This window comes from Salvia splendens, chromosome 11, assembly GCF_004379255.2.
Source record: "Salvia splendens isolate huo1 chromosome 11, SspV2, whole genome shotgun sequence".
In the NCBI taxonomy this organism is placed as follows: Eukaryota; Viridiplantae; Streptophyta; class Magnoliopsida; order Lamiales; family Lamiaceae; genus Salvia; species Salvia splendens.
In genome coordinates this window covers 6,180,780-6,208,590 of record NC_056042.1, presented here as the reverse complement: position 1 = coordinate 6,208,590, position 27,811 = coordinate 6,180,780, and the positions used below count along the sequence as shown (strand labels likewise).

General features: G+C 36.6%; 4 protein-coding genes across 9 annotated transcripts; 2 read left to right on the top strand and 2 right to left on the bottom strand.

Annotated features, from left to right (window-relative positions):
- The first annotated feature begins 1,128 nt into the window (after window positions 1-1,128).
- Window positions 1,129-6,942, top strand: LOC121756549. 3 transcript variants are annotated; one of them, XM_042152117.1, is made up of 11 exons: window positions 1,129-1,328; window positions 1,997-2,213; window positions 2,368-2,439; window positions 2,694-2,768; window positions 2,919-3,016; window positions 3,631-3,817; window positions 4,360-4,470; window positions 5,302-5,602; window positions 6,178-6,350; window positions 6,424-6,485; window positions 6,664-6,942. In XM_042152117.1, the coding sequence occupies exons 1-11, from the start codon at window positions 1,224-1,226 to the stop codon at window positions 6,772-6,774; spliced, it is 1,512 nt and encodes a 503-aa protein (XP_042008051.1). In that variant the 5' UTR covers window positions 1,129-1,223; the 3' UTR covers window positions 6,775-6,942. The 3 variants fall into 3 exon arrangements, with proteins under 3 accessions (XP_042008051.1, XP_042008050.1, XP_042008049.1); XM_042152116.1 differs by having other exon boundaries at window positions 3,631-3,871; window positions 6,670-6,942; XM_042152115.1 differs by having other exon boundaries at window positions 3,631-3,871.
- Window positions 6,943-7,075: 133 nt separating this feature from the next.
- LOC121755270 (protein ABIL2-like) lies at window positions 7,076-9,068 on the bottom strand. Of its 2 annotated transcripts, XM_042150551.1 has the most exons (9): window positions 8,924-9,068; window positions 8,673-8,834; window positions 8,496-8,578; window positions 8,240-8,390; window positions 8,052-8,151; window positions 7,930-7,990; window positions 7,771-7,859; window positions 7,405-7,502; window positions 7,076-7,324 (listed from the first exon to the last, which is right to left on the bottom strand). In XM_042150551.1, the coding sequence occupies exons 2-9, from the start codon at window positions 8,757-8,759 to the stop codon at window positions 7,142-7,144; spliced, it is 852 nt and encodes a 283-aa protein (XP_042006485.1). In that variant the 5' UTR covers window positions 8,760-8,834; window positions 8,924-9,068; the 3' UTR covers window positions 7,076-7,141. The 2 variants fall into 2 exon arrangements, with proteins under 2 accessions (XP_042006485.1, XP_042006484.1); XM_042150550.1 differs by lacking the exon at window positions 8,924-9,068 and having other exon boundaries at window positions 8,673-8,909.
- Window positions 9,069-10,496: 1,428 nt separating this feature from the next.
- Window positions 10,497-11,972, top strand: LOC121755033 (probable xyloglucan endotransglucosylase/hydrolase protein 30). The gene is made up of 4 exons (XM_042150313.1): window positions 10,497-10,677; window positions 10,745-10,845; window positions 10,921-11,129; window positions 11,416-11,972. Exons 1-4 carry the CDS (start codon window positions 10,497-10,499, stop codon window positions 11,927-11,929), a joined length of 1,005 nt encoding a protein of 334 aa, XP_042006247.1. The 3' UTR covers window positions 11,930-11,972.
- A 509-nt stretch (window positions 11,973-12,481) lies between these two features.
- LOC121756115 (glycerol-3-phosphate acyltransferase, chloroplastic-like) lies at window positions 12,482-21,174 on the bottom strand. Of its 3 annotated transcripts, none has more exons than XM_042151577.1 (13): window positions 20,773-21,174; window positions 19,133-19,230; window positions 17,548-17,634; window positions 17,359-17,456; window positions 16,278-16,335; window positions 15,381-15,482; window positions 15,219-15,280; window positions 15,015-15,125; window positions 13,993-14,071; window positions 13,380-13,499; window positions 13,194-13,307; window positions 12,889-13,055; window positions 12,482-12,809 (listed from the first exon to the last, which is right to left on the bottom strand). In XM_042151577.1, exons 1-12 carry the CDS (start codon window positions 21,062-21,064, stop codon window positions 12,921-12,923), a joined length of 1,356 nt encoding a protein of 451 aa, XP_042007511.1. In that variant the 5' UTR covers window positions 21,065-21,174; the 3' UTR covers window positions 12,482-12,809; window positions 12,889-12,920. The 3 variants fall into 3 exon arrangements, with proteins under 3 accessions (XP_042007511.1, XP_042007513.1, XP_042007512.1); XM_042151579.1 differs by having other exon boundaries at window positions 19,108-19,230; window positions 20,773-20,823; XM_042151578.1 differs by lacking the exon at window positions 19,133-19,230 and having other exon boundaries at window positions 20,773-20,975.
- Between the last annotated feature and the right edge of the window lie 6,637 nt (window positions 21,175-27,811).

Below are 27,811 nucleotides of genomic sequence, written 5' to 3'. Positions count from 1 at the left end.
TTTAATTAATTGCATGTTGAGGTAAGTCAATCCCCAATCTATTAATTGGGCCAATTTGGCTGTAATATGCGTCTGCAGCTACTGCGAAATGGGCCTTTCAAGTGTAAGTGGGCTTCTGCATTTCTCCTCTCTAATTGAGCCATCGACTCTCTTATAATAGATACATTAAATCATAAGGGCTCGTCTGTTTTCCATTGTAGCAAAAGGCAATTCCGTATAAGGAGATTCAAACAGGGTACGCAATAGCCCGTTAAGGGGTATGTCTGACCCACTGAGTGTCAGAAGCCCATCTCCCAATACTTCATACGTGTGCCTGAGAGATGGAAACAACTACACGACAGTAGTGAGATTTGAACCCAAGTTCATTGCAGCAAAATTTTCCCCTTCGTTGCCAACTGCACTGCCCTGTGGGCGCTCGTTTGTTTTCCATGTTGGCCTAAGAGCATCCACAGTAGTGGACGAGCGCGCGGATGAGCGACCAACGAGCCACTCGTCCGTCGCGCTAGTCCACTATTGCAACCGGCGAGCGGTTCGCGGACGAGCGGGAGGGACGACCTCTTGTCCGTCGCTTGTCCGTGCGCTTGTCTGTAGTCTCGTCCGCTATTGTGGCTTGTCGACGGATGTCTCGACGGACGAGAGTATTTTTTCGATTTTTTAATTTTTTTTAATTTTTTTAATTTCAACTCTATATATCTGGCTCGTTGCACTTCATTTCATTTGCACCACGGACGAGCGACCGGCTAACGCATGTATTATCATGAACAACGATCGTCGAAAATGAAGGCCTAAAACATATACAGATTATCATGCACAGCGAGACCCCGTTCGACTAGTGGCAAACTATATAGATTCAAGGCACATTAACATGTACTTTGTTTAAATTGTTGTTTTTTTGTTGCATTGAACGATTTTAATATTTTTTATTTAATAAAATTATTATTGCACTTTCTCTGCTCGTATTTGTGTCGAAATTTTAATTCTGTAATTGCGTATTTGTGAAATTTTATTATTGTGCTTGTCTGTCAGGATGTTTAGTGTTTGTCCGCTATTGTGCAGTGGGATGTGCTCCCATATTTATGGCAACCAAAAAATATGAGTTCCCGCCACCACTAACAAGTTTCTAATTTCTTTCTCACGCCTCTTCCAATTGGGAATACATTCCTTCTCCTCCGAGTTCTAAGTTTCTGCTAATCGATTCGTACAATCACTAAATCAGCGTCGCAATGGAGGAAGCTCAGCGCTGGACCGTAACTTACACCAACCACGTTAAGCAGAAGCGGAAAGTTTATCACGACGGCTTTCTAGTGGTTCAACCATCTCCCAAAAAGGTTTTTCCTCATTTTTTCCCCATTTCTTTAGTTCATGTTTGATTTCGTCTAAGTTTGCGTATTATTTCGTGATTTAACCTCCGGGAAATCCATCTTATGCATATCATTCCTAATTTGCTATGCCGATTGGATTAGGGTGAGTGTTTGCTGATTCAGCAAAAATTGTTCAGTTATTATCTTCGGTTGCATTTTGCCATAGTTAACCTCCTTTCATGCTCTGCGTCTGTGGCGGTATTATATTTGTCAAAGAAGACATAGAAATAGCATATCAGCAATATGGAAAATTTGAATGCAATCTTTATAATTAAAGTTGAGTTATTAATATTATTGCGAACAATGTAGTACCACTTGTAATTGATGTCCTGGTGTTAAGTTGTTTAATTCATCTTACAATTGAAAGACAATGAGAGCCAGATTTCCTCCAGATGTCATATTTTCAACTAGGCTTGCTTTTGAGCTAGTTAGTTATTTGTCTTTTCGAGATGACAGATGCAAGAGCATAACGGCCACGTTATTGAAGATATTCTATCAAGTTATAATCTCAGTTCCAGATTTTTTAATGAATTGTTTTAGCCATGATAAGCATTAGTGTCATCTCTGTTTGGTTCCGTTCAATTGTTCAAATAAGAAATGCTATGCGTGGTTAATTTTTATGCCATCATGAACAGTTCATGCTGTATGATGAATGGGACAAGCTCTTGGAGACTAGGTTTGTGAAGAAAGATGATCTCATCACATGTGGTGGGACTATCACATTTGATTCTTACCTTGTTGATATTGGTGAGCTATGTCAAAGCCATCGACCTACATCTATTATGAACTCTCAAGATCAGGATGAGAAAGTTGCAGAAACATCTAGTTCGTATTACAGCTACAATTCCCAAAGTAATTAATTATAAATTTATTACCTTAATGTTTTGGTTCGTCTTCTTTTTTTAATAACTGTTGGTTTTTCATGAATTTGTCGTAGTTAAAAAAAAACTATATTTTCTGTATTGCTGCATGCCAAATAACTGTAGACTTTTTGCTTCTGGAAAAGATTGGAAGCCTATGGCAGGGAAAAGAAAAGGACGAGTAGTTAACATAAGCCCATCACAGAAACTGATCAGAGGTTAGTTTAGATATCTCCATCATTTCATTTCCAAATTTAGCTATTATATTTAAATTTATCCACACATTTTTATAATGGATATATCAAGTTAAAAAACAGCACAGCTTGGTGGTTGTGGGAGGAGGTAGCAGCTAAGATTTGTAATGCCTTTGATGAACAAATGTTGTCCTTACCTATAGTGCATTTGGGCTTATATGATTCCATCCCGGTCTTTTCTCAGTCATTAACTGGACTTAAAATTGGTTTTATTTCAGATTTCAAGAAAAGTGAAGTGAATAAGTTTGGTTCCTCACCAAATTGTATAGATATGACAAAACTGAGTACAGAAGGTAGGTTGGTAGCTTACCATGCACTAATACTATATGATCCATTTAATCATTTGGAGTTATCTAGTTATTGTTTTATTTCTTCGAGAAGTCCATGAGCTGTTGGCGCCCTTAAAGTGAAAGAAAATTAACAGTTTAATTTCTCCTGGTAAGACTGGCAGGTCTTGTACACAACACAAATAACACAAAAGGCAAAAAAGTTTCATGATGGCTTTCTTCAACTGATAATTCGTGGATCACAAGGGAGGCAGGTATAATCCAATATACTAGCTAATGTTCTTTTATTATTTACATAACCTCGTCTGTGATCATGCACACACTTTTGTGAATGGTAAATTGCCAGATAAATGTTAGTCAAATACATTTATTATGCAACTATACATCAATTTTCCACAATTCCTTTCAATGATTTTATGTATTTTATTGTCATAGCTTTTAGTGTTTATTCTTTTGAAAATATAGTTCTTCAAATGCTTTGCGCAAAAAGGAATATGAAGGACATTTATTTAGTTCAGTTAGTTTGCCACTTTTGACTTTACATATTACACATACTATACGTTTTAATAAGACTATCACCAGCAGTATAACGATCTTTGACAAGGTTATACCGTACATCTCATTGCATACCCTACTACATCACTTGAAATCAAAAGATATTTCTTCTGCATATGCTTCTGATTGAAACTGTTATCCAGTGTAGACCAAATTAGTTATCCATGATATTATGAAGTTGCCAATGAGTTGAGCTTTTATCTTGATGAAATATAGTAACTCAGTTGCATTTTCTTTTCCTTTAGTATCTTTCTTGCAGTTTGATATCAAATCTTATATAAACACTAACGTTATTCTAAATTAATTAATTTAGGTTAAGTTGTATGATACAAACAGGAGACACCTAGATGGCAGGTTTCTGAAAAAGGATGAAAAAATTTGTTCCGGCGAATCACTAGTTTTGGATAGTTATTTAGTAGAGATTGGAGAGCAGGAAGAAGATCAAAATCCTCCAGCTGACTCAAAAGTTCTAGGAACAAGCTGCGGAGTAGCTGGAAAAAGTAATGTCGTTGATTACTTAACTAAAACTCCGAGTATTACAGAATTCGATGCTGGTATTGACCTTATTTCCATGTTATATCCCTGCTTTTGGGTGAAGTAGAAAGTTGTATCCCTTCATTTTCAATATTCGTGTTCTCTTATTCCATAGTTGTTTGCATTGGAGCTTGGCTCATTTCAATTTAGTAAACTCCCTAGACTCTTTACCTGTCAAAACTAGATACTTTAGCAGAGGATGAACTAATAGAACCAGTCACTACAAGGTGTCCCATTCATCTTTACCTTATTAAAAGGAAATTACTCTTGACATTAACTGAAAATCATCTAGCCCACCATGATTGTCTTTTTTAGTTGGATATCATTGCCGTTATGAAGTTAACAGGGTCTACTGTGCAAATTTCAGACATTGTTCTGAAGATTTTCTGGTCATTCACTGCAGCCCCTTATCCTGTATAATCACTAGGAAATTTGCTGTCTTCTTTCTCCAAATCTAATCCGATTTATTATAGCTTTTCTTACAACTACTATTGTCTTGGGTATCAAGTAAAATCAGCAGGTGGTAACGCTCCAGGGGCACTTACTAAATTAAGTGATCCAAGCTACAAGTCTGAAAATGCCAAATTAAGTGGGGGAGGTGTTGAACCTAAACGTTCTGGTAAGAGATCTTTTTATTTGAAAGCACAACTATAGGAGCTGATACTCTTTCCTGAAATTGTACTTTCCATCAGAAGATACTTTTTTTTGTTTCCAGATTTTAGCTTACTTGTGTTAAGTCCAGTAATTGAGAAAAGTAATGAGTTAACATATTAACATTTAGTCTTCCTTTTTTTGTTTTATTGCAGGCCACCATTTTACTGTTTTGATATTTATCTTGAACTGAAGATCTACCCACATGCTATATTTTATATTTCTCCTTGATTGTGATTGTTGTTCTTTCAGCTGAGTGCAATGCAACTCCAAAGAAATCAGTAGCTTGTTGCATTCCACATAATGATAACAGTGCTTTTTGGGAAAGAAACATTAACGTATAAGTTATAATCATTTAGTGCCATAATACATTTGATAAGTCTTTTAAGCAATACTTTCCGAGTCGCTGATATAATGAGATGGGTGCCAAGAATTTCACTGAGCGAAGGCAATAAATTAAATACATGACTTAAACATGCTCCCATCTGTTCAAATAGTGTGCTTGGAAACCATAGCTAATCTACCTTCTTGATGAACCATTCATTCTAGGTTCTGATTACAGAAAATATGTCTACGAACCTCCTCCATGTCATGGATATTGGTTTCTCATTTTGTTTTCTCTTTTGCCGACAGACATAAATTATGAAAAGCTCTTATTTGCCTTGATATCAAAATTAAAACAAAGAAATAGGATTTTATTAATTCCATTTTACACCATTTTTTTTCGGATCTTGTTTATCTTTCTGTTATCCTATCTATAATTGGAGAATGAAAAGTGTGTTATTTTTCTATATGACAGTCTATGATATAATGTCCAGTCTCAGACAACCAAGTGAGCGGAAGGTTGTCTCTGTGAATAAGCCTTTCACTGAGGAGAACTATGTCAAATTCTCCAGAGTTTCTGTCTGTACCAATAATCATGTACAAGAGCAAAAATGCAGTGGAACGGAAAGACAGGAATTGAGACAAAAGGGATCAGAGCATGATGGCATGATTAAGGTTATAAAATCTGAAGCTGTTGAAGTAATAAAAACTGAAGAGTATGCAATTCCAGAAGATGGAAGAGTACCTCAAGCTAGATCTTCTAGTTTTCATCTTAGGTATGAATATGCATCCATTCTGTAGTATATCTGGTAAAAAGAGGAATTGTCTTATTGGTTGAACAAAATGCTTATGCTTCTGGTTTCTGTAGCATCTTTAACTGGAGAACTACTTTCTAGGAACCAAGAACAAAATTTCATGGACTTTTCGAGAAAATAAAAAACAATAAACGTCATGTTCTGAACGTACGAAGAGTTCTTACTTACTAGTTTTAAGATGTTTATGTAATATGTAGACGAGTCTTATCTACGACAGAGTAGCATTTTGGTTTCCTTAATCGATGATTACACTAACTCCGAAGTAAATTCACTCTTTCTCATAACTAAAGTAATTCATGTAGCTTTTTTTAAGGTGAAGAATTCAGATATCAAATTAGCATTGATATACATATGCTACAATTCTAGAGATGTTTTTTGTTTGGTGTATCCAAGTAAATACAGAATCTCTGATAGCTGAAAACACCAAGATTTCTTCTGCTCAGATGATGCAAACTTGTTTCCTCTTGACTGTGGTATACCTTTCTTATATTTAATTAACTCAGTTACACTTCACTAAGATGCTTTCTTTATTACAGACCACGAACAGTGAACTTTATATCTCCTATCCATGATGTGCATTCTTCTTCTATGGAGTCTCATGCAGAAGTGGCTGTTACAGTGACTGCTGATATCCAAAAGGAAGTCGAATCTGATTCTCTCACCAGAAAATACAATAATCAAGAAATGCAAATCAGATTTCCATGTGAAGGTGAGTTACTGTTATACATTCCCCATCATTGGACTAATTATTTCTGATGATTGATTGCATTTTTATCTTGAAGAGGTCGTAACTGGATCAAATGCTGCTCTAGAAAATGGTTCGAGCTCCAGTAAATCACCTGAGGTGAAATTTTGAAACATCTTGATTTTAAGTTTAATTGATTAAAACTTCAATTCTTTGGTGGTTAAATTACTAACCAGCTAGCTAGTTTTTTTAATCATATGAAGTGGCTGGCTTAATTAACTTGAATATGTAATTCTTCTTTCCTTTATGGTTAATAAAGATGTTTCTGGTTGCCTAGCTGCAGGAAGACAAGAAGGGAAGTAGTTCTAGATGCAATAATGATCTCAAAGAGACAAGCCTCCAGACAAAGGATATGGATGAGATCCCAAGTTTTGATCTTGGATTTTGAGAGGAACCTTGACAGAATTGTGTGCCGTAGAGCTTGATATCTTATCATCATAATCGACTAATCGTCTAATACAATCGTAAGTTACTGATGAAGCATACTGATATTTGGCCTTGAAGCGTTTAATCATCACTATTACCGTTATAATATCCAAGGTCTAAGCTGCAAATTAGCTATTTTTTCCAAAAGTTGTGTATCTATGCTCACTTGTTCAAACATTGAAGGAAAAACTCAACTCTTCTGTCTAAATGCTAAACCTATTCACTCGTAAGTTTGCATGCAATCAACTAGAAACAGCTGAAAGTATAGCGCAAGCTAGGAACCCTTTATTACTTTTAAAGAAATGTGCAGCAGCCAAAGGGAATTCTATCTATCTATACATCATTTGCAGCTTATGATTCTCCTTTCTTGACCGGTGAGCATTAAGCAAAGCTCTGAACAGATTCTTACTTATTTTGGTATATGACTCTACAATCTGTCCTTCCCTCTTGGCGCCACCTATTCTGCACACTGACATAGCTCTTCGTGGCTCTGATGGACTCTGCCATTTCATCTACCAAAGCTCCCTTACGTTACTAACCAGAAAATACATAATGTTGTGATCCGAACTAGTACTAGTTATTAGTGGCTTACCTGTTGATTATTGTACAAAGGGGTAGGAGAGACTGATCTGCATGCAGACGATCCAGACCTCTTGAGCGGAAAACTTAGTGGTGAAACTGAACGCTTCCCTGATTTACGTGAAAAGGACGAACCTCATAAGACTTGCTTCCATTGTTAAAATACTTGTGTTATGCAATTCAAACGAACTACCAATATTGAAATCTTGAACTAATCAATGAAAGACCAGTAATACGGGGATGCCAATATGCAAAAATGGTTAGGTTAATTCTCAAAAAATTGTTAAGATCTTAGCTCCAGTACTCATCCTCTTACCAGTTCTAGTATAGTAATGCACTTACATCAGGGATTAGTCGCTGTTTAGCACGTAACACTAACCTGTATCTTTCTTAGACATGGCTCGTGTGAAAGGAAAGTGGCCATGATTTTGAGATGGTTCTTCTGAAGGAACCATCGGGTGTCCTTTTCTGCACAAGTTAAATTGGAATGATGAATCGGAGGTGAAAAATGCAAAGTGTTCTACGTGCCAGCTTGTACCTTGATAACGGTGGTTGAGGCTTTAGTTGTGCTGCTTGATAGGCTTTAGCAGATGGATTATCTGATACAAACAAGTCAGCTTACTGCCAATTAGAAATCAGAAAACAGAATAACATAAATACCTGCAACAATGTACTGATTATGGTGCTTGGGAGCTTCTACCATTAACGTGTGTCGTGATACGCCTCTCAAGTTGATGAATCCTTGAAATTTGCTTAGTTTCTACAACACATCCACACCCAAAAATATAAGAACCTTTCATTTTATATAGAATTGAATAATCTAATCAAAGTAGTTATAACAATAGCACCTGTTGAATGCAAGAAATTCTAATATCTGTGGCAGAGAACTCATTAGCCTTTTCATCCAAGAATTTACTGAGTTTATCAGCTACAGACCCCAAATGGTCGACAGTGCTCACCACAGCTTTCGTAACATAATCTTTCGACGATTCCATCACACTGCACACACATGTGACACATCATTCTTTTTCTCAATACATATAAGTATAAATTTAGAAATCAAAAAAATGTTACAAACATATGCAAAACCAGAGAATAGCATACAGTATTTGGCGATCATCTTTATCATAAGAAGACTCAAAATACTCTGCTGCTGAATACAACTGTTTCTTTAAAGTTCTCAGATCCTGAAATTTCCCAAAAAGAAATCAGAATTACTAAACAAAACGCCTCAAAATGGTAGTGTTTTCTATTACACAAACAGAAATAAATAGGAATAACCTTCAAGCTTTCTGCAAACTGCAAACTACTCTGCATGAAAATTTCATCATGGTTGGAAGCCTTCTGAGGGGCACTGATTGAATCCATTCCTCTCTCTCTCTCTCTCTCTCTCTAACAGTTTGCAGGCAGTAAAACCAATTAGGAATGGTTGTGTAAAGCTACCTAAACAAATACATGTAGGAAAACAATAAGTAGACAAAGTTGGAATGAGTTGTGAACCAAAAACAAGTTACAAGTTGTAAACTTCTCACTAATAAATGAGTGTGTGAGAAAAGCAGTTTAGTTGGCCTCAACAACTTAATCAATATCATCAAATAATATCCATTAAAGATGGAAAATGGGTCACATGTATTTGTATTTGAATGAAAGAGAGAGAAAACGAATGATTATAACTGCACAAAGAGTGAGAGTGAGCTAGACAGGTTGTGGGCTTGCAAGAAATTTCAGGATGGAAAGCTTAAATTTTACTACTACTACAAAACAAATAATCATGTGAAAAGTACAAAATTAATAGCCCCACATTTCAGAAATGAATAATGGATTTCAAGAGTTAGGTTTAAGTTTGGATATAATCATATGCTACATATTTGTCATCACTACTAAAACTAGGTATCTAGTGTATATTATTAAGTAGTTCAAGATTGATTAGAGAATCCATCTCCATCACGTCTTTTATTTATGAAACTCCATTCTACAGATAGCATTTAAATGATTTTTTTTTTATGTTTTTCATGTTACAACTGTTACTTTACTTATTTGCAATGGACATGTTACAAACATGTCTATGTTGAAAATAAAAGGGAAGAATTTTTACTGTTGGACATGTATGTTATATGCCGTAGCAGCTTGTTAATAGTAGTAATAAAGAAACTTTTACAATTACTCCACATCTGAATACAAAATAAAATAGAGGGAAAAAAAATTTGTCCGCGAACTTTGCCACTGTATCAATTTTGGTCCATAATATTTGAAAATATCTTTTAAGATCCATTAACTTCGATGTAATATCGTTTGAACTACTTTTTCACTATTTCAAACTTTTTTGAATGAATACACCCTCAAGCCCATAAAGGGCATTTCAGTCTATTTATTCTCTTTTCTTTATTAAAATATGTTAAAAATATCTCATAATTTTTTTGCCACTCTCTTCATTCAAAAAAAATTAAGAGAGATAAATACATTGAAGCAAAGAAAAAATGCTCCCTCAATAAATAATATTAGGAGTATTTATGTATATCTTGAGTCAGATATTGATAAGAAATAAAATGCTGGATGCAGCCAAAATATGTCTAATTTGCTTCCAGAAGAATCATTTAAATTTTTCATATGCTTTATCACCTAATCTCTTAACTGTGCTATAAAGCATCTTAATTACCTCTCATGAATCCTTAACAGCTCTGCCAGATATTTCCCAACCAACATTCTATTTTTGTATAATTGCTACAAGCCACACACACATAGGTTATTCAAGTATTTTGCACATGATCAGAAAATGTACAATAATGTATGGCTAGTGAATATCATCGTTTTGCTTCAATACCACCATTTACATTTACAAAATAAAACTTTAGTACCTAATCTAGTTTATTTAGATAAGAATTTGATCCATTGCATAATTTGTAGAACTCCATAAGTTAAGTCGGATGCTAATATTGTGTGCATTATGGGATCTACTAAGCTCTATACAAATCCATTATCCCAATTAAAAAGATAAATATAGGCATGTTAATTATTATGATGATGGGAGTATGGAGCGAGATAAATGGTAGAGAAAATAAGGAAAAGAAATGAAATGGAATATCCAACACTTAGTCCTCTACAAACATGCCTAGTTGTCTCCTCTTCCTTTTCCTCATATTCATCTCTGCCTTCTTCCTCTCATCAACGGCGTTCAACCTCACCACCCTCACCTTCTCCCATTCCTACTCTCCCCTCTTCAGCGATTTCAACATCAAGACATCCGACAACGACAAAGCTGTCAGCCTCCTCCTCAACCGCCTCTCCGGTAATAATATTCATCTTCCTTTCATTTTCCATTTATTATATCTAATGATGGAATTAATTAATTGCAGGATCCGGAATTATTTCGTCTGATTATTACAACTATGGATTCTTCAGCGCCAGCATCAAGATGCCCTCTAAATACACCGCCGGCATTGTTGTTGCATTCTACGTAGGTTTCATTATCAATTTATGTGATTTTTTTTATGCATGAATTATGAACATATCTTTGTTTGGAACTATGCAGACGTCGAATGTGGATACGTTTGAAAAGAACCACGACGAATTAGACATCGAGTTTCTGGGAAATGTGCAAGGCCATGCATGGAGATTTCAGACCAATGTATATGGAAACGGCAGCGTTTCGAGAGGCAGAGAGGAGAGATACCGTTTGTGGTTCGACCCCAGCAAGGTTTTCCATCGCTACAGCATTCTATGGACCCCACTTAACATCATGTAATTCCCTTCCCATTCTAAAATTATGTTTATTTTACATATTTAAATCATAAAATTCTTTTGAATTTTTATAAGTTTGAGAACTGAAAATTAAATCATAAAGTTTTAATTTTGTTTGTACTTTTTCAGTCTGTGTACAAAACGAGCTGGTGATTCTCATGGCGACATCATTTCGAAACAATGAATCAAAAGACCGTTTTGTACGCAACTGACAATGAATAAAAATTAAAAGTGAGTGGATTTATTTTATTGATAAAAAACAACTTATCATATTACATGAATATAGATTCTACGTGGACGAGATCCCAATACGCCAAGTGGCGCGACACGTAGGCATGCGAGGGGACTACCCATCGAAGCCAATGTCCGTGTACGCGACCATATGGGACGCATCGTCATGGGCGACGAACGGCGGCAAGAGGAAAGTGGACTATAGACACGAACCTTTTGTCGCCGAGTTCCGTGACCTAGTCCTCCAAGGCTGCGTGGTCGATCCCATCGACCAATTGCCATCCAGCAATTGCACCAGCGAGATTGCAGCCTTGATGGCGTTGGATTACTCCACCGTCACCGCCAACGGTCGCAAATCCATGCAGTGGTTTCGGCATAAGTACATGTATTATTCTTATTGCTATGATAATGTACGGTACCCGGTGCCCCCGCCCGAGTGCGTTTTTGTGCCTTTGGAGAGGGAGATGCTCAGCAAAGGTGGCAGGCGGGCTGACGGAAAGGTTAACAGCCGCCGTGGGAAGGGTGGTGAGCGGCGGAGCAAGGTCCCCAAGCATCAATCTGCTCGCTAACTTTAACCTAGGCTAGAATAGGCTGCATGTGCGTGTACCTTTTCTAACAAAATTGATTTTGTGGGTCTAATTAATTTGTAAATATTTGTCTTTAGAGAAAATATAGATTATGCAGTCCCATATTTAATTAACAAAAGGCCTTACCTTTCAAGATTGTTCATCATCATCATCAACAATCTTATGGGATAAAATAGTATTCCCTCTATCGCACTTAAGATGACACATTTTCCTTTTTAGTTTGTCCCAACTAAAATGACACGTTTTCTTTTTTGGAAACTGTCCCTCCAATTAATACAGTCAACCACTTTTTTCCACTCATATTAAAATATTCATCTTTCTTTCTCTCTTTATTTTACTACTTCCTTCCACCCACTTTTTCTCTTTCCAATTAAGCACATTAACCAATAACTTCTAAAATCCCGTGCCGGCTAAGGAATGTATCATCTTAGCCGGGACGGAGGGAGTACCAAACTGGCATGTCCTTATAATAATGTAATGATCTCATTTCAATGCAAAATTAAAATATAAATAAATAAGTTTAAGACATGATAATTGAGCTTGGCTAATCTCCCTTAGAATTAAAAAAAAAAAAAAACTTAGGCCCGTATAGCCTACAACACAATTCTAACTCAATAGTAAGTGCACGGAAAAATGGATCATGTGAAAAATGCAGGGTATAGACGTATTCGACAGACTATACAAAGCTCAAGCTGTGAGGCATTTGTTTACATACTATCTCAATCTTATTTCTTACCGCGTCAACAACAGTGGAGATAAGATTGTTCCCTTCCAGCTCAACTCGGGGCCAAGGCATTCTTACATTCAACTAAGACCATGCTTCGGCTTATGGTGTCAGTGGCCGAGTCAAAACATCCCTCACCTGCAATGCATCATGGAACTTCATTAGCAATGAGTGTGTGTATCATACAATAGATTTCATTATTTCTCAACAATAATACCTTTGGAAAAGCAAAAATGGCTCAAAAGTGAACTACAGCCATGGTTGTGTAAGAGAGACCAAAGAGCTTGATGCCTTCAGACCTTGTTTTCCATATATTGCAGATTTGAGGACATCGTACTGCTGGCAGATAGATGAATACAGCAACTCCGAGTACATGGACTTTTCCTGCAAAGGAGACCCAACACAAAAAGATATCTTTTTAGCATAAAAGTCTTCTAACACTTGTAGTCCACAACTAGGGTAGCTTTGCATCCCTTTTAACAGTAGTCCATATAATATGGCCAAAATATTTAATAAAGCAACCTCATCAGGATCATCCAAAGCTGAATATATTTTGTGATAATCAATTGCTGGTCCAACTGATACCCCAACTCCATGAAATGATATTTCTCGTCGCTCACCAATCTCTTTCTCCACCTAAAAGGAATCCGAGTTATTACAGATGAATATACCATTATGGATAGATGACAAGAACTACTAAAAATGTACCTTCAACGGAGGGGGCATAATTTCATGGCACATTATCGCCAAGGGGTATATATGACCAGGAACTCCAGCATGTTCGACGAGCCTTCTCATGTTGTCCACCGAGGATGAATCAAAAGGTGCCTGCACCAGCATGAGTAGTCAAACTAGCAAACCAAGAATAGTGGACCGGGAAAGATGAGAATTATGAAGATCTTTTACAACCATCAAGCCAAATTAACTTCCTAGTGGTAAAAATTGTGAGTGGCAGCAGATGATGGTGCTCTAGAACCACATGCATCTCATGACTGTTTAGTAATCAATTATCACAGGTGCATTAAGGATAAAAGGAAGATTTCAAGAGTGTCCAAACGACAAACCTCTTAATCTCAAATAAAAAATGAATTAAAAACAAAATACATAGAGCAGAGAAGCCTAAAGAAATTGAGTTCATGATGCTGCAAAAGAGCAATATTATGATAATAGCAACATATTAGCAATAAGGGAAGCAAGAGATCCAAATTTTGACAGGGTAAAACCAATGCAACACCTTTTTTAATCGATCACTATCATATTTGGTTTCTGCAGCAATTTTAACAAATGAGGCATACTATGTGAATATGGAAAGGAAACGTACTGGATGCCATTCTTTCGTAACAGGATCTGGGCGGTCCCTTCCACCACTTGGGGCTATCCATATTATTTTCGCTCCCGTCCTAGAGCATAGACAGCAAAAGAATGAATCCTTTAAAAATCGGTAGTTTGAAGATAAAGATAAAAATGTTCCCACAATATTGATATTATTATAACTAGGAATCCACACTATTTTCATTCTACTGTTGGGAAAATTGATTTTATGAGTGTTAAGGAAGCTTTCATCGTTTCATAACTAAGCGAAGTTGAAAAATAGCTGAGTTGGAACAAGTCATCAAATTTTCTTCTCCGAAAGTATCACCAACAATGGGACGTACAGATGCATAAGCTAATTGGAGAACACATGTAAGTAATGTAGCTCATAAGAGTCTCATTCTCATGATAAAACATTGATTATCTGGTGTTCAGAAGGAACTGACCAGAACTATTGCTACTACTGTAGTCAACCCATAAACATGACCACATGGATGTGTGATGGTTTCATTAGCTCCTCACAGTAATTGTTGTTCATCATATCAAAAACTGGTGCTAGTTTAAAACAGACTGATCAGTTGTATTTGCCCAAAACAGCTTTACTCATCAATAATCAAGTACTCATATATGCATTAAAAAAAAGTATTCAGATATGCAAATAGACTCCTCAGGGGCTCACAATGTGCCTGAAACCTCCTATCTCATGAAGAGACGTTTTATTGAAAAAGCCCCCATGCTGTTGGATTAAGCTAACATGTATAACTAGATATTCATAAAGAAGGTAGTATGGTTAAGGAAGTCACGCCAAGGACTCTTTTGATCATACGCTTGATGAGCTAAGCACATGTTTCCTACATCTCTTTAAATAATACCAATAAGTACAATAGATTTAAAAGGAAAACCCAGAACAGATACAAAAATGAACTGTGCAATGTCTTTTTTAAAAAGGGTTAAAAAGATGTTTAAAAACTAGAAAACTGCTTGCAGTTCTAAATATATGAGGGTGTACACTATATGAAGGCTCAAATGTACCTCAAAAGCAGCGCCATTTCTTTTAAGCTTTTTGTGTTTGCTCTTCTCTTCATATCAATGAGCTTAGGATCATCGCTCATGTGTTTTTTGGAATACACACATAGAAGATTCCTGACTAATTAGAAGTTCAGCAAAATTAATAACTTAGCAATGCAAATAAATTAGAAGTTCAAACAATATAGTCGTGAGCAGTAAATCTATCACCTGCCCATACTAAAGGGTTTACTTAAAGGATCTGTAATAACCCTGTCTCCAGCCACATATATCTGTAATACAGTTAAAATACATAGGCAAAATTACTATTCCAAATATTTATCAGTATGGAATTATAGTAATTATTATAGTGTTCTTTTTTATAATAGTTACCAGATTCTCAGCAATGAATGAGCTAGTGGATTCAAGCAACAGAGCTATAACAGCTGGATCTGCTTCAGTCTGGTGGTTGGACATTAAAATAATATTCTCACCCTGAAATTTAGTGTAATGAAGTGCTTATCAGAAATAGAAGTCCAGTTCTAATATAGAGCAATCAACCAAACAAAGAAAAGACGAAATGGCAAATATCAACAGGGAAGTTTAAGCTGGGTGTATTTTGAGAAATATGCTAGTCAGAAGCTGCTTAAGAAAGTCTCTAATAATTGGGTTGGCAAGAACTACGTATACGGACATTTACACAGTAGAAACAGAAGGTGGCAACAAAATGTAATAACAATAGGGTACTCGGGTTGAGTAGAGTCACAAACAAGTAGAATATCACAGCATGATTCCATACCACAGTACTTCCAGTATAAGCTTTACAAGCTTATCAATAATGACATAGAGCTCCATTATTACATTGATTGAGACATCAACTCAGCAAAAGGGAAGAGAACAGCTCCACTCAAAGTATTCCAAATATTAGTAGCATGAACACAGTTAGATGCAGATACATTGAACTAGTACACTCCTAAACCGAGCCATTTCCTTTTTTTAGCAAATATAACACAATTACTCTCTCTTACTTTATTCTCTCCTACTTTATTCTCTCCACTTAACTCTATAAACCTCATTTTCTTAAATCCCATGCCCAAAAGAAAAGTCTCGCATATGGCGCGTCAGAGAGAGTAGTACGCAACACAGAGGCAAGATAACTTAGGCTTCGGGTAATTGGATTTCTGTTGGTGTACACTTTCTGCCAATTTCAAAATTAGACTAGCATTGATTCAGAGAACACTGGAGCCAAATATGAAGACATTTTTAAAATGAAGTACGAAAAGAATGCACCTGCTCAAGCTTCTTTTCAATTTCATAGAATATGGAGCTGTTCCCAAGATATGAATTTCTGAAATTTGTAGTAAATTACAGTTAGATGCAGCTAGAAAGTCCAAAGCACAAGATATATTTATAGACAGTGAACTGTAAAACAGATGGGTAAAGAAAATTTTTATGGGGCTACACTCAAATTAATGTCTAAAATCCACAATTTGGTATGGTTCCTAATACGATACTCTCTCTATTTATCTTAGTTTCATGGAAATCTTTCCCTTCCTTAATCTATTTAGCTAGTTAGGGTTTTAGAATAAAGGGATAGACTGAACTTTTGTTTCTGGAGCCCTAGTTCTTATTTGTTATTAAGTACTAGTAGAGTTTAGTCATGCAAGGAGCAGAAGAATTAATGTTCAAATTTGGATCAGTGATTTGGCTGAGGCAGACTCGCCTGTGAGCCTCGTATTTTTTTAGTGATTTTCTGTCTAATTCTAGTTCAGTCTTTCAGCATCACCTTAATCTAACAAAATTTTATAAAAGTCCTAAATACCCTGTGAAAACATATAATTATGCTTCGTGTAGTAAAAAAGTCCTAATATTCGACTATGTTAATCGAAATATATAACAGTAGAATGATTAGGAACTAATTCATCACATTTAAAATTTTGAATATCACTCAGTCACTGGTTATTACTGCAGAAATAAAAGCATGCAGTTCTATAAATAAGTAAAATTATTAATAAAAAAGCATACAATTAACCAAAAATGGACCTCTTAGTAAATCAAACTAGAAACTTGGACTAATTTTTAAATTAAAGATCTCTATCTACCACACTTTTCAGGCCATCTTGCACTTACAGTAGCAATACTCTACCTATGTTTACCACATCAATATTGTTCAGTATGCAGCAGGAAAACTAGAGTATATTTATACAATTCTTATAAATTCATTCCCCAGAAGGCAAGTTGATTGAAAATTTATCATACAATGATCTGAGATTGGCATTTGCCAGGGTCTAGCAAGAACAGTATTCATGTAAATTGTGAACCATGCAATGAGTGTATATTATGATAAAAATCAAACGTTAAGTTGACTGACCTGAAATCAACCAAAGGTCGGATATATTTCTGACCTAACGTGTAATAATCAAATGGCTCCCGTATGGCATTGTGATATGGTGAGAACTGAAATGGATCCTATGAAATTGGTTTCCGATTCAATAACAAAGCAGATGTTAGAGAAGTCTCACATGTAAAATCTAGATGGTAAAAGATAGCAGATAACTACCTGCACATCTGAGAAAATACGGTTCAAGACAATAGCCATATTAGACATTACAATCTCATCAGCTTTGGGATGTCCACTTCTCAAAACCTGAATTTTAAGAACCAAACAAATGATTTAAAAAGATATACACAGCTCAGGGATCGGGATCTTAGAAGACATAAAACAATAACAAGAGAACTTAATGACCTATCTTGCCACTCGACTAAAAAAGCCCATTCTAAGTGCAACCCATGAGCCCAAACAGTGTTACGTATTGCATCTTAACACAAACAATAACCAAAGTGGAAATAGCTAGAACACGTATGAAGTCGCAGAGGATTGAGAATAGAATTAAAAAAAAAGTTATGTTTCGTTTCCATCACGTAGAGCAAGCCATCCGAAAATATGGAGCAAAAGGTACCAAGTGTTTTCCATTTTCAGGTAACCATCTATCATGCCAAGATTCTTAAAACACATCATTGATACCTTAAAGGAAATTTCCAAAACAAATGTGTATTAAGACGGCCAGTACTCAAATTTCAGGACCACATGAATTTATAGATGCTCAAAAGAAATGCAATTTGAGATACTTTATATCTAGATGGTATTCACAGAATCTGAAGAGCTAAAGTAATTGAAATCAGCCTCACATTTTCGACATTCATAGGATATAGAATAACACAGTGAATAAAATTATCATTTTGTTTAAGAAATGGGAATGAAAATATTTAGAAACTAATCTCATCTTTGCTCACTCTAAGTTGTGATCCTGTTTGAAAAGCCTAAATTTATTCTTTAGGGGTCTACTCTCCCAAAGAAAAAGAACACTGTATAATTCTTTACTCAGAAACAGTCACAAAAATAAATGTTCACCAAAACTAAAGAAAGTGAAACCAGCCGGTCAGCTTAATAGGCAGAACTTGACATCTCATTAATCCAAATCCAAATTCATTGACATGTAATCCTGGGATCGTGTTTTCAGAATAGCAAAACTAATAAAGATGTTTAACAGAAGTTAAAATCTGAAAAACAACAATCAGCTAAATCGGTAATTCAGAACTTCACATCTCACTCATGCAAACACATTCTCACTATGTCCTCAAGGGATCTTTTCAAATATAATTTAGATATTGGAAATGGATTCAATAATGAAATGCTTGTTCGTTGACAAATGGCAAAATGATCGAAAAGGAAAGAATCTCTCCTCCCAAATACAGTCATGGAAAACTTTGGTAAACACGACATCTCTATTGTTTTATATCCTTTTGAACATTTTGTTCAAATCAATTACTCACTAACAAACAGTTACTACAATAAATCAAATCCAGTTTAGTAGCAGCACTAAATATCTCAGAAGGTAAAAAGGAAAATATACAAATTTGTTGATACTGGAGTGAGGTTTTCACCATATCTACAACTTAAAGCTCTGACACTAAATTACAAGCAAAATGTCATACACACAGCAGTATGATACCATAGTTTTCAACCACACGTTATTACAAATCATGAGGACGTCAAGAATAACATAATCAATAACTTTTCATCGCAGATGCCCAGTAATTCATAACTACATATTTTCACCATGAACAGGATAAGATTATTTTACTGCATCTCGGTAATTGTGATACAATTCTGTCATCCCCTGAGCTATATTAATTGGCAATCTTCCAGCTTCAGCTTCTTTTTGTATCACCATAAGTAGGTCTGAAATATAAAATTCATATAAGAATGCCAGATCAATTTGTGTGTACACTGAAATCTTAAGATTTATGCTTATTAAACTGGCTATATACATGAAGAGTTACAATCAGGGTCTTGAGGCAAAAAAGAACATTGTGTCAGACTACATTACCCTAATGCAAGGAAGCTGTAACAAGTTGTTGGTTACAATAGATAATGTGTAAATCACCTCACACATATCATCCTAAACAAGGAAGCTTAGAATTATAGCAAGACCACAGTTAGCCGAAACTTGTTTAAAATGATTTCCATTTGAATCCTCCAACTCCATGTAAAACTTCCCAGGCATACCATCAACAGTAGATTAAAGTACTCTGAATAAAATAAAGACCTTTCATGACAACAAACCCAACATTATGCATATTTCATATGATTGTTATACCAAAAAGCTATCTACAGACTTTTTCTCATAATATAGCAAAATTTCTGAATTAGTGAATTTAATCATGGTCCTTTCAGATGTCCATTGATGGAGCAGAATGTAACTTACTTGAGCAGGTTCCACCTGGAAGAGGGAGGTTGAAGTGGCTACATAATTAATGTTAAATACTTCCATATTCTACCTCTCCTCTATGTTCCTTTGATCCTCTCTACAATTCCTTGGTTCTCCCAATTCTATATTTCATAACTAATAATGTGACACCCATACTAAGACTAAAGTCGAACACTTGGAATAAACTTATTGGTGAATCGTCCATGTTAACTTCAAGATATGCTTCAGGCTTTCAGCGGGCCAATGGCACATGAAAGCATAGCATTGAGGTTCAGAAATGACTCTGTTTTTTCTTGCAATTGGTTAAATCTAAACAGATAGTTTTGAAAGAAAAAAAAAACACATGGTGTAAAAAGAACATATTACAGCTCCTTCAAATAATTTGTTTTAGACAAGCTTAAGTGGTTATGATTTCAGCAACGATTGGTACATGAAACTGACTGATATTATGGTCACTACTATGACACTAAATCAGTCAAGCATCTTATAACATAGAAGTACTGGATCACTGTGCGTGCACATATGATGGTTTATAACAAGCTAAACAAAAAGGCGACAAATGTGTTGAATGGAATAAGTTCAAGCCCTAAACATGACACATGCTAGAAGTAGAAAAACTTATGTATAAGAAGTGATTATGTGTTTCTTCCCATGCTCAAACAGGATATAGAAAATTAACTCATGCCTGTTGATACACACACTTGACATAAAACAAACAAAAAAACTAATAAATTAACATTCTAATAGATAACACGCATAAACTGATAAAAGTATAAAACACAGATATGTGACATATCGAATGCGAAAATATACATGTCTCTCTTATATAATACTATATCCAATCACGCAATTGGAACTATGGTCAAATTTTTGACGCACTTAGTCTAACTCGCTAAAAAGGTTAAAACATCCAAAATTTCAACAGTAAAACAAGATAAAACAATAGTATCACATAAAAACATGAAAATACACAATGAGTGCTACTTCAATTAGTAAATTAAATTAAGAGGAACCTTGTTCACTACGCGCGTCAAGGAATGATCGAGGAGGCGGAGATACGTCATGGTGATCGGAGGCGGAGCTGGAAGCGACCGCCGGCGTCGCTGCCGCAAAATTGGAGGGGCTCTTCCTCTCGTAGAGCATCTCCGCCGTTTCCCGAGGATACGACGCACAGAAGAGAAGACATGAAGAGCGAGTCAGCCTCCGAGGTTCGCCGCATCCGAGAGAAGAGGAATGGGAAGCGGAAACCCTAGGTGTGGTTGAGCAGGCGTATAGTTTCACTGTGGAAGGTATAGAGAGAATCATTGAAAGCGACAGCGAGGGGGGGGGGAGAGAGGGACTGTGTGAAAAATGCGTGAATTTGTGAAATTGTTACGGGAAAAAGGAGAACGAAGATATTTAGTTGGGAAAAATCTATATGAATGTAATGAATCTTACTGGCACAGTCATCGGTATATACGGATGAGAAACACTTAATTAATACTATATGGACTTTCTAAAATATGAATGCTAAATTGCAAACTTACTTTTTTTATGCAAACGATGATCACAACAAACTCAAATCTTTGAATAATCCACGTACTTATAGAGTAGTACAATTTAATCATGCATTCTTAAATTGAACAAAAACACACAATAAACAGAGATAATCATTCTCTCCTTAAACTGGAAAAAATGTATGTAAACAAACCAAATCCTCAAAGGCTAGCAAGTAAGCAACATAATTTATTATGTGCCAATAATACCAAGTGATCGTGTTTAACGAAAGTAAATAACGACCAAAAATGAAGCTTCAGATATGCTGCCAACTAAAGCATTTCAAGTATATAACAATCAAAATCTACACAACAATAGTAAGAAAAATGACAAACATAGAAGTTGGCATGGAAAAAGTTGAAGAAACTATAGAAGGGATCATATTTAGACTTCCCATAATAATGATAGATATGATGATTCATCATCCAAAATTAATCCCTCAAGTTCACTTAGTTCAGGTTGAATTAGTTTCATAATCCAACCCAAATAACCCATAGAGGCAGAATTCTAAAAATGGAGCCTCAGATCTTTTATTTGGTGAGAACATCTTTTGCCTAGCTCCCCTTCCAGATCAAGACCGGAGCATCACTAAACTCCGGTCCCTTATTTTCCATCCTCTGTCCAATAAGTCGACATGGTTTTTCCAATTGCCAGAGCGTGCTCTGTAAACTCTAGATGCTCATTCCAACTGCTGCTGTATGCAAGTGATTTCAACATGGGGCAAGAGATGCCAATGGTTTCAAAGTCAGTGGGGCCGACAGTATCCATCTTGATAAAGTGCAACTCTTCCAATTGTGGGAGTTTCATTATTGCCTTTGTAAAAAGAAGTTCCGAATACATCCTTCTCTGTAAGTGTAAGGCATCGAAGCTGATTTGATCTGTTAAAAAAATTGCTTATAATGTGATTGTTGGTATGAATGCTAAATGTGTGATGATTTGAGTGAGCCAGATCAGTGGAGTGAAGACAAGCAGCTCATCCGCTTGATGAGCTTTAGGAACCGTTAGTTTTGTTTTAGTTGAGATGATTAGATCTCAGCCGTCGGATGAAAAATTAGTTAGAATCTTTTCTTTTTAGCCATTGATTCAACTAAGTGTTGAAATCTGTTTAGGGTTTTAATACCCATTGTTGTTTCTGTGTTTTAGCAGAGAGAAGCTACGAAAATCTCAATTGCAATTCCTTGAATAAAATTCCCTTTTGTGCTCATCATCTTTTTCGTCTCTAACTTCTTGTTTCAATTCGATTCTCCATTATCAACAAGTGGCGCCGTCTGTGGGAAGGAGGAGAATCGTTGGAAGAAGTCGGAGATTAGTTCGAAAATGGCGTTGCTTTTGGAGTCAAACAAATTCAATGGGAAGAATGACTACTGCCTATGGAAGATGAAGATTAAAGCAATTTTGATCGAGAAGGGATGCGCAGCCGTCTTGGAGAAGCCCGATCCCGAGAGCAAAGGGAAGGCACCTGTTCTGGATGAGAAGGCACAGGCGAAGCTGGCTGAGATGCAGCTCAAGGCCTATGGTGCGGTGATCTTGAACCTTGGTGATAAGGTTTTGAGAGAAATTCAGGAACAGAAGACAGCTGCTGAGATTCTTGAAAGGTTAGATGAGATCTATTGTAGTAAGTCTTTAGCTAATCGATTATACATGAAAAGAAGGGTATATTCCTATGGTTTTTCTGGTGATAAATCAATTCTTGAGCAGCTAGAGGATTTTAATAAGGCTGTAGATGATTTGGTGGCCTGTGATGTTAAGGTCAGTGATGAGGATAAGGCTATTTTGGCCCTCAATGCGCTGCCTGACTCCTATGACCAGCTGAGAGATGCGATCTTGTATGGTCGTGATAAGGAGATTACATTCTCCGAGGTTCATTCGGCTCTCATGGCAAAGGAGTTACAAAAGAGCGTTGTCAGAAATGACGATTCACACGCAGAAAGCCTGAATGTCAAGAAATTTAAGGGAAAAAAAGAACTTCAAGAAAGAAGATGATAGATTCAAGAGTGGATTCACGGAGCAGAGGGAAACACGGTCTTGCCATTGGTGCAAGAAGCCGGGCCATTTGAAGAAGGATTGCTACGCTTGGAAGAAAAAACAAGCGCAGGAAGCGACGCAGGGGACTAGCAGCTCTGATTATGTAGAAGACAATGAAGTCCCTCAGGTGCTGAATGTGATGATGAAAGGTGAGTCTGTCTCTTGGATTCTTGACTCCGGATGTAGTTTTCATGTGTGTCCGAACATAGATTGGTTTGAGGCATTTGCTGAAACTATGAGTGGTGAATATGTGGTTCTTGGAAACAATCAAGTTTGTTCGGTTAAAGGAGTTGGGAGTGTGAGATTGCAGCTGGCTGATGGCTCCATTAAAATCTTGAGTGATGTGAGGCTGATTCCTGAAGTTAAGAGGAACCTCATATCACTTGGGTTGCTTGAACGCAAGGGATGCTCATTTGAGTCCTTTGAGGGGAAGATGACCATCAGGAAAGATGGGGAATTGGTTATGCGGGGAGAAATGAGAGGAAATCTCTACTATCTGTGTGCCACAGTGATGAAGTCTGCAGAGGTAGGAATGGAAGTGAACAATGCGACATCAGAAACTGTAAGACTGTGGCATCAGAGGCTGGGCCATCCAGCTGAAGGGAGTGTGAAGGAGTTGGTCAAGAACTCTGTGATATCTGTAGTTGATGAAAGGAGCCCAACACCATGTGAAGAGTGCATCCTAAGAAAATCAAAGAAACTCCCATTTCCCATAGCTGCTATAGCTGTTAAGGAGTATAATAATTGTCCATCATCAAGCTTGGATGGAGATACCCTTGATCACAAGTGGTATGGTGACCATGGTGACTATTCTAGACTGAGAGTGTCTGAATGCAAGGTTTTTGCACATTTGAAGCAGGGAAAGCTTGATGCTATGGCTTTGAGATGTGTTTTGCTTGGTTACCAAGATGTTGTGAAGGAGTATAGACTCTCGTGTATAAAGCCTGGGAAAGCTAAAGTTGTGATCAGTAGGGATCTTGTATTTACTGAGTCAGAAATGCCATTCAAGAAACCATCTGATGAAGCTGAAGGTTCTGAATCAACACAGCGGTCTACTTCTGATTTTGAGGTGGAGGAAAATGTTACTGAAAAGGAAGATGTGATTGATACAGGAAGTAAAGTGGCTGGTGAAACTGAGGCCCTAACTGATGACTTGAGAGGATGTCAGATGGCTAGAGATAGAGTTAGGAGACAAAATGTGAAGCCTACTGCCAGATATAGTGATGGCAGAAAAAATTTCAAGAAAAGGGGTGGAGTTCCAGTGGCCTACCTACTCCTATATGCTAATGATATGCTTGTTGCTGGAGCATGCAAGCAGGAGATTCAATTGGTGAAAGATGACCTGAGGTCAGTTTTTGAAGTGAAGGATTTGGGATGTGCCAAGAGGATTCTAGGCATGAATACAATCAGGAACAGAGCAATGAAAGAACTCTGGCTAAGTCAAACTGACTACATCTCTAGATTGCTTAAGAGGTTCAGGATGCAGGAGTGCAAGCCAACTTCCACACCATTGGCTCAGCGCTTCAAGCTCATGGTGGAGCAGAAGCCAAAAGGTGAGGCAGATTGGCAGGAGATGAGGCTGATTCCCTGTGGCAATGTTATAGGTAGTATAATGTATGGAATGATTGGGACAAGGCCGGACATACCTCAAGCTGTGAGTGTCACAAGCCATTTCATGGCTGATCATGGCAGTGGACATTGGCCAGCTCTAAAATGGGACCTGAGGTACTTAAAGGGAGCTGGAAAGTATGGCATTCTGTACAAGGGAGATATTGGTTATGAAGGTGATGCTGTAAGGGAGAGTTTTTGGTTAAAGGGAACAGCAAGTGATTTAGGTGTTGTGCAAATGGCTGTTGAGATTAGTTGCGACAACAACACTGTAATTTGTTTGGCGAGACATCAGGTTTATCACGATGACAACCAGCACATAGATGCAGGCTGATTGGTGTGTGTAGAAAGCTAGACTAACACCATTTAGTATTCAAGGTGGAGATTGTTGGTATGAATGCTAAATGTGTGATGATTTGAGTGAGCCAGATCAGTGGAGTGAAGACAAGCAGCTCATCCGCTTGATGAGCTTTAGGAACCGTTAGTTTTGTTTTAGTTGAGATGATTAGATCTCAGCCGTCGGATGAAAAATTAGTTAGAATCTTTTCTTTTTAGCCATTGATTCAACTAAGTGTTGAAATCTGTTTAGGGTTTTAATACCCATTGTTGTTTCTGTGTTTTAGCAGAGAGAAGCTACGAAAATCTCAATTGCAATTCCTTGAATAAAATTCCCTTTTGTGCTCATCATCTTTTTCGTCTCTAACTTCTTGTTTCAATTCGATTCTCCATTATCAACAGTGATGATACAAATTAAACAAGAAATATTATACCGCTCGGCTACATAGTTTAGGAAGTCATCCGCTTCGTAACAGAAAAGCTTTTTAGTTCGACCAATTGTCCCTGGCTACTATCCACTGCGCAGCAGGAAATTTTGTCGAATTTCCCGGCCACGCAACGTCTATAATCCAAATCAATCACGCGCCACGTGGCGGGATTCTTGCAGAGGATGAAGAGGCTGCCGTAGGAATTGGAGGTTCAGTTGAGATCATCGGCTCCGATTTCTCTCCAGTGCCCAACATCTTTGTTTTTAGGGGTCAGTGGAAAAATATTATGGTTCGTGTATATATATTGGATTGGATGATGATATCAATATGATTACATGAATGTACTCATATTTAAATAAGAGACTGCTCTGTTCAACTGCCCACTATTTATTCATGTTTTAAACGGTAATATTAATGATCAAATTTAAATAACAGGCTGTCGATTCGTTTGCATTTTCTTTTGTGGCTACTATGTCTTTTGGATATGGATCCCTTTGAAGCGGGTTGCTAATATAAATTAAAAAAATTCCCTTCCAACGTCCCATTTTAGGAATACCATTTGAGTTAGGCACAAGTTTTAAGAAAGGTAACAGAAAGTTGGTGGAAAAAAAATTAGCAAATGTGGGTTCTACTTTTATATACATATTCCCTCCGTTCTCAAAGCATATAAACTTTGAGTTGGACACGAGTTTTAATGCATTATTGATAAAGTAAGAGAGGGAGATAGAGAATTTTTTTATATTGTTAGTGGAGAATGAGTCTCACCTCATTAGAGAGAGATATTGCAAAATTGGAATGTTCATACTCTTTGGAGACGGACGAAAAAGGAAATAGTGCATACTATTTAGGGACGGAGGGAGTATTAGTTTTATAGTAATAAAATATGAATAGAAAAAGTTACTGATATGTGGAGTCTATTACCATTTAGGTCTATTATCATTTATGAAATATTTCAACAGGACTCTTAAAATGGGACACCCAAAATTAGTAAATTAGAACTCCTAAAATAGAATAAAGAAAGTAATATTTTATAGTATAATTTTTTAATATTATAATTTATTATTAAAATATTTGTTTTGTGATACAGCCGTCCTTGCTATGCTTGGAGTCATAGCAGGGATCCAATCCCTCTTTTATGTGAGAAGTCTAATTAATTAAAGAGTTAAACCTCAAAATTAGTGCTCAATTATTGGAATTTTAGGAACAAAAATATCTCCAATAATTCTTCAAATAAGTTATAATCATCTATAATTATTTATTTATTTTCTCAAACAAATGTTTGGGCCTTCAGAGTTTGATCAAGTAGCTGAGCTTTCCTGGGCCGAAAAACATACGGGCCTGTGTATGATGAAAGCTGAGCCGCTTAATATTAATAATTACTTAGGGTTGTCCTCATTTAAATATTTGGGCTGTGCTACAGCCCATTTCTTTGATGGGCTTTTAATTTAGTTACTAGGTAGGAGTATTAAATTAAGACAGCCCATTTTCTTAAATTAAAACAGCCTATTGCTTTAAAATTGAGACAAGCTATTATTCTTTACGCCCCATAAAAATAGAAAATTTGGGATTAACTCAATTTTCTATTTTGGGTTAGAAGTTGGAACCTAAACAAAAATATTGACATCCCTTCGAAGCTAAACAAAAATATTTTAATGTTTGTTTGATGATTGTGCATGTGAGATTTTCTGATTTCAAGATCCTGTTATTTTAAAAAATTATTAAAATTTTGGAACTTTTGCTTGTTTGTATAACGTGAAAGCTATTATTGATACATTTTTTTTATTACGATGATAAATCAATACCTATTTGATAATTGGTATGTTAGTCCAGAGTGATCTAAATTCTGACCACAGAGTTCTGTAAGGATGTTAAATTATTATAGTCAATTTTTGTCATGCTTTAATTGAGTACTTTTAACACACATAAATAATTGTCCCTTGTTACTCAATGGATATAAATTCTGCCCAAATATGGTATAAACTATAAGAGCATCGCCACCGCCGTCCGCGCCGCTGGCACGGACGCCATCCGCCGCTGCTACGCTCGCGCCGCTGGCACGGCGCTGCTCGATGTATCGAGCACGTCCGTGCCAGCGGACGCACACGTGACGCGCTCCCAT

What these genes read in the sequence shown, in the direction of transcription:
- LOC121756549 (XM_042152115.1), top strand. Translation starts at nt 1,224, where the DNA reads ATGGAGGAAGCTCAGCGCTGGACCGTAACTTACACCAACCACGTTAAG. An exon ending in ATCACAGAAACTGATCAGAG is followed by an intron (nt 2,440 to 2,693) that starts GTTAGTTTAGAT and finishes GTTTTATTTCAG; the next exon opens with ATTTCAAGAAAAGTGAAGTG. An exon ending in GCTCCAGTAAATCACCTGAG is followed by an intron (nt 6,486 to 6,663) that starts GTGAAATTTTGA and finishes CTGGTTGCCTAG; the next exon opens with CTGCAGGAAGACAAGAAGGG.
- LOC121756115 (XM_042151577.1), bottom strand. Translation starts at nt 21,064, where the DNA reads ATGATTCTCTCTATACCTTCCACAGTGAAACTATACGCCTGCTCAACC. An exon ending in GTATTTTCTCAGATGTGCAG is followed by an intron (nt 17,457 to 17,547) that starts GTAGTTATCTGC and finishes CCAATTTCATAG; the next exon opens with GATCCATTTCAGTTCTCACC. An exon ending in AAACCCTTTAGTATGGGCAG is followed by an intron (nt 15,126 to 15,218) that starts GTGATAGATTTA and finishes CTAATTAGTCAG; the next exon opens with GAATCTTCTATGTGTGTATT.
- LOC121755033 (XM_042150313.1), top strand. Translation starts at nt 10,497, where the DNA reads ATGCCTAGTTGTCTCCTCTTCCTTTTCCTCATATTCATCTCTGCCTTC. An exon ending in CCTCCTCAACCGCCTCTCCG is followed by an intron (nt 10,678 to 10,744) that starts GTAATAATATTC and finishes AATTAATTGCAG; the next exon opens with GATCCGGAATTATTTCGTCT. An exon ending in GCATTGTTGTTGCATTCTAC is followed by an intron (nt 10,846 to 10,920) that starts GTAGGTTTCATT and finishes GGAACTATGCAG; the next exon opens with ACGTCGAATGTGGATACGTT.
- LOC121755270 (XM_042150551.1), bottom strand. Translation starts at nt 8,759, where the DNA reads ATGGATTCAATCAGTGCCCCTCAGAAGGCTTCCAACCATGATGAAATT. An exon ending in AGTTTGCAGAAAGCTTGAAG is followed by an intron (nt 8,579 to 8,672) that starts GTTATTCCTATT and finishes GGGAAATTTCAG; the next exon opens with GATCTGAGAACTTTAAAGAA. An exon ending in AAAGATGATCGCCAAATACT is followed by an intron (nt 8,391 to 8,495) that starts GTATGCTATTCT and finishes ATGTGTGTGCAG; the next exon opens with TGTGATGGAATCGTCGAAAG.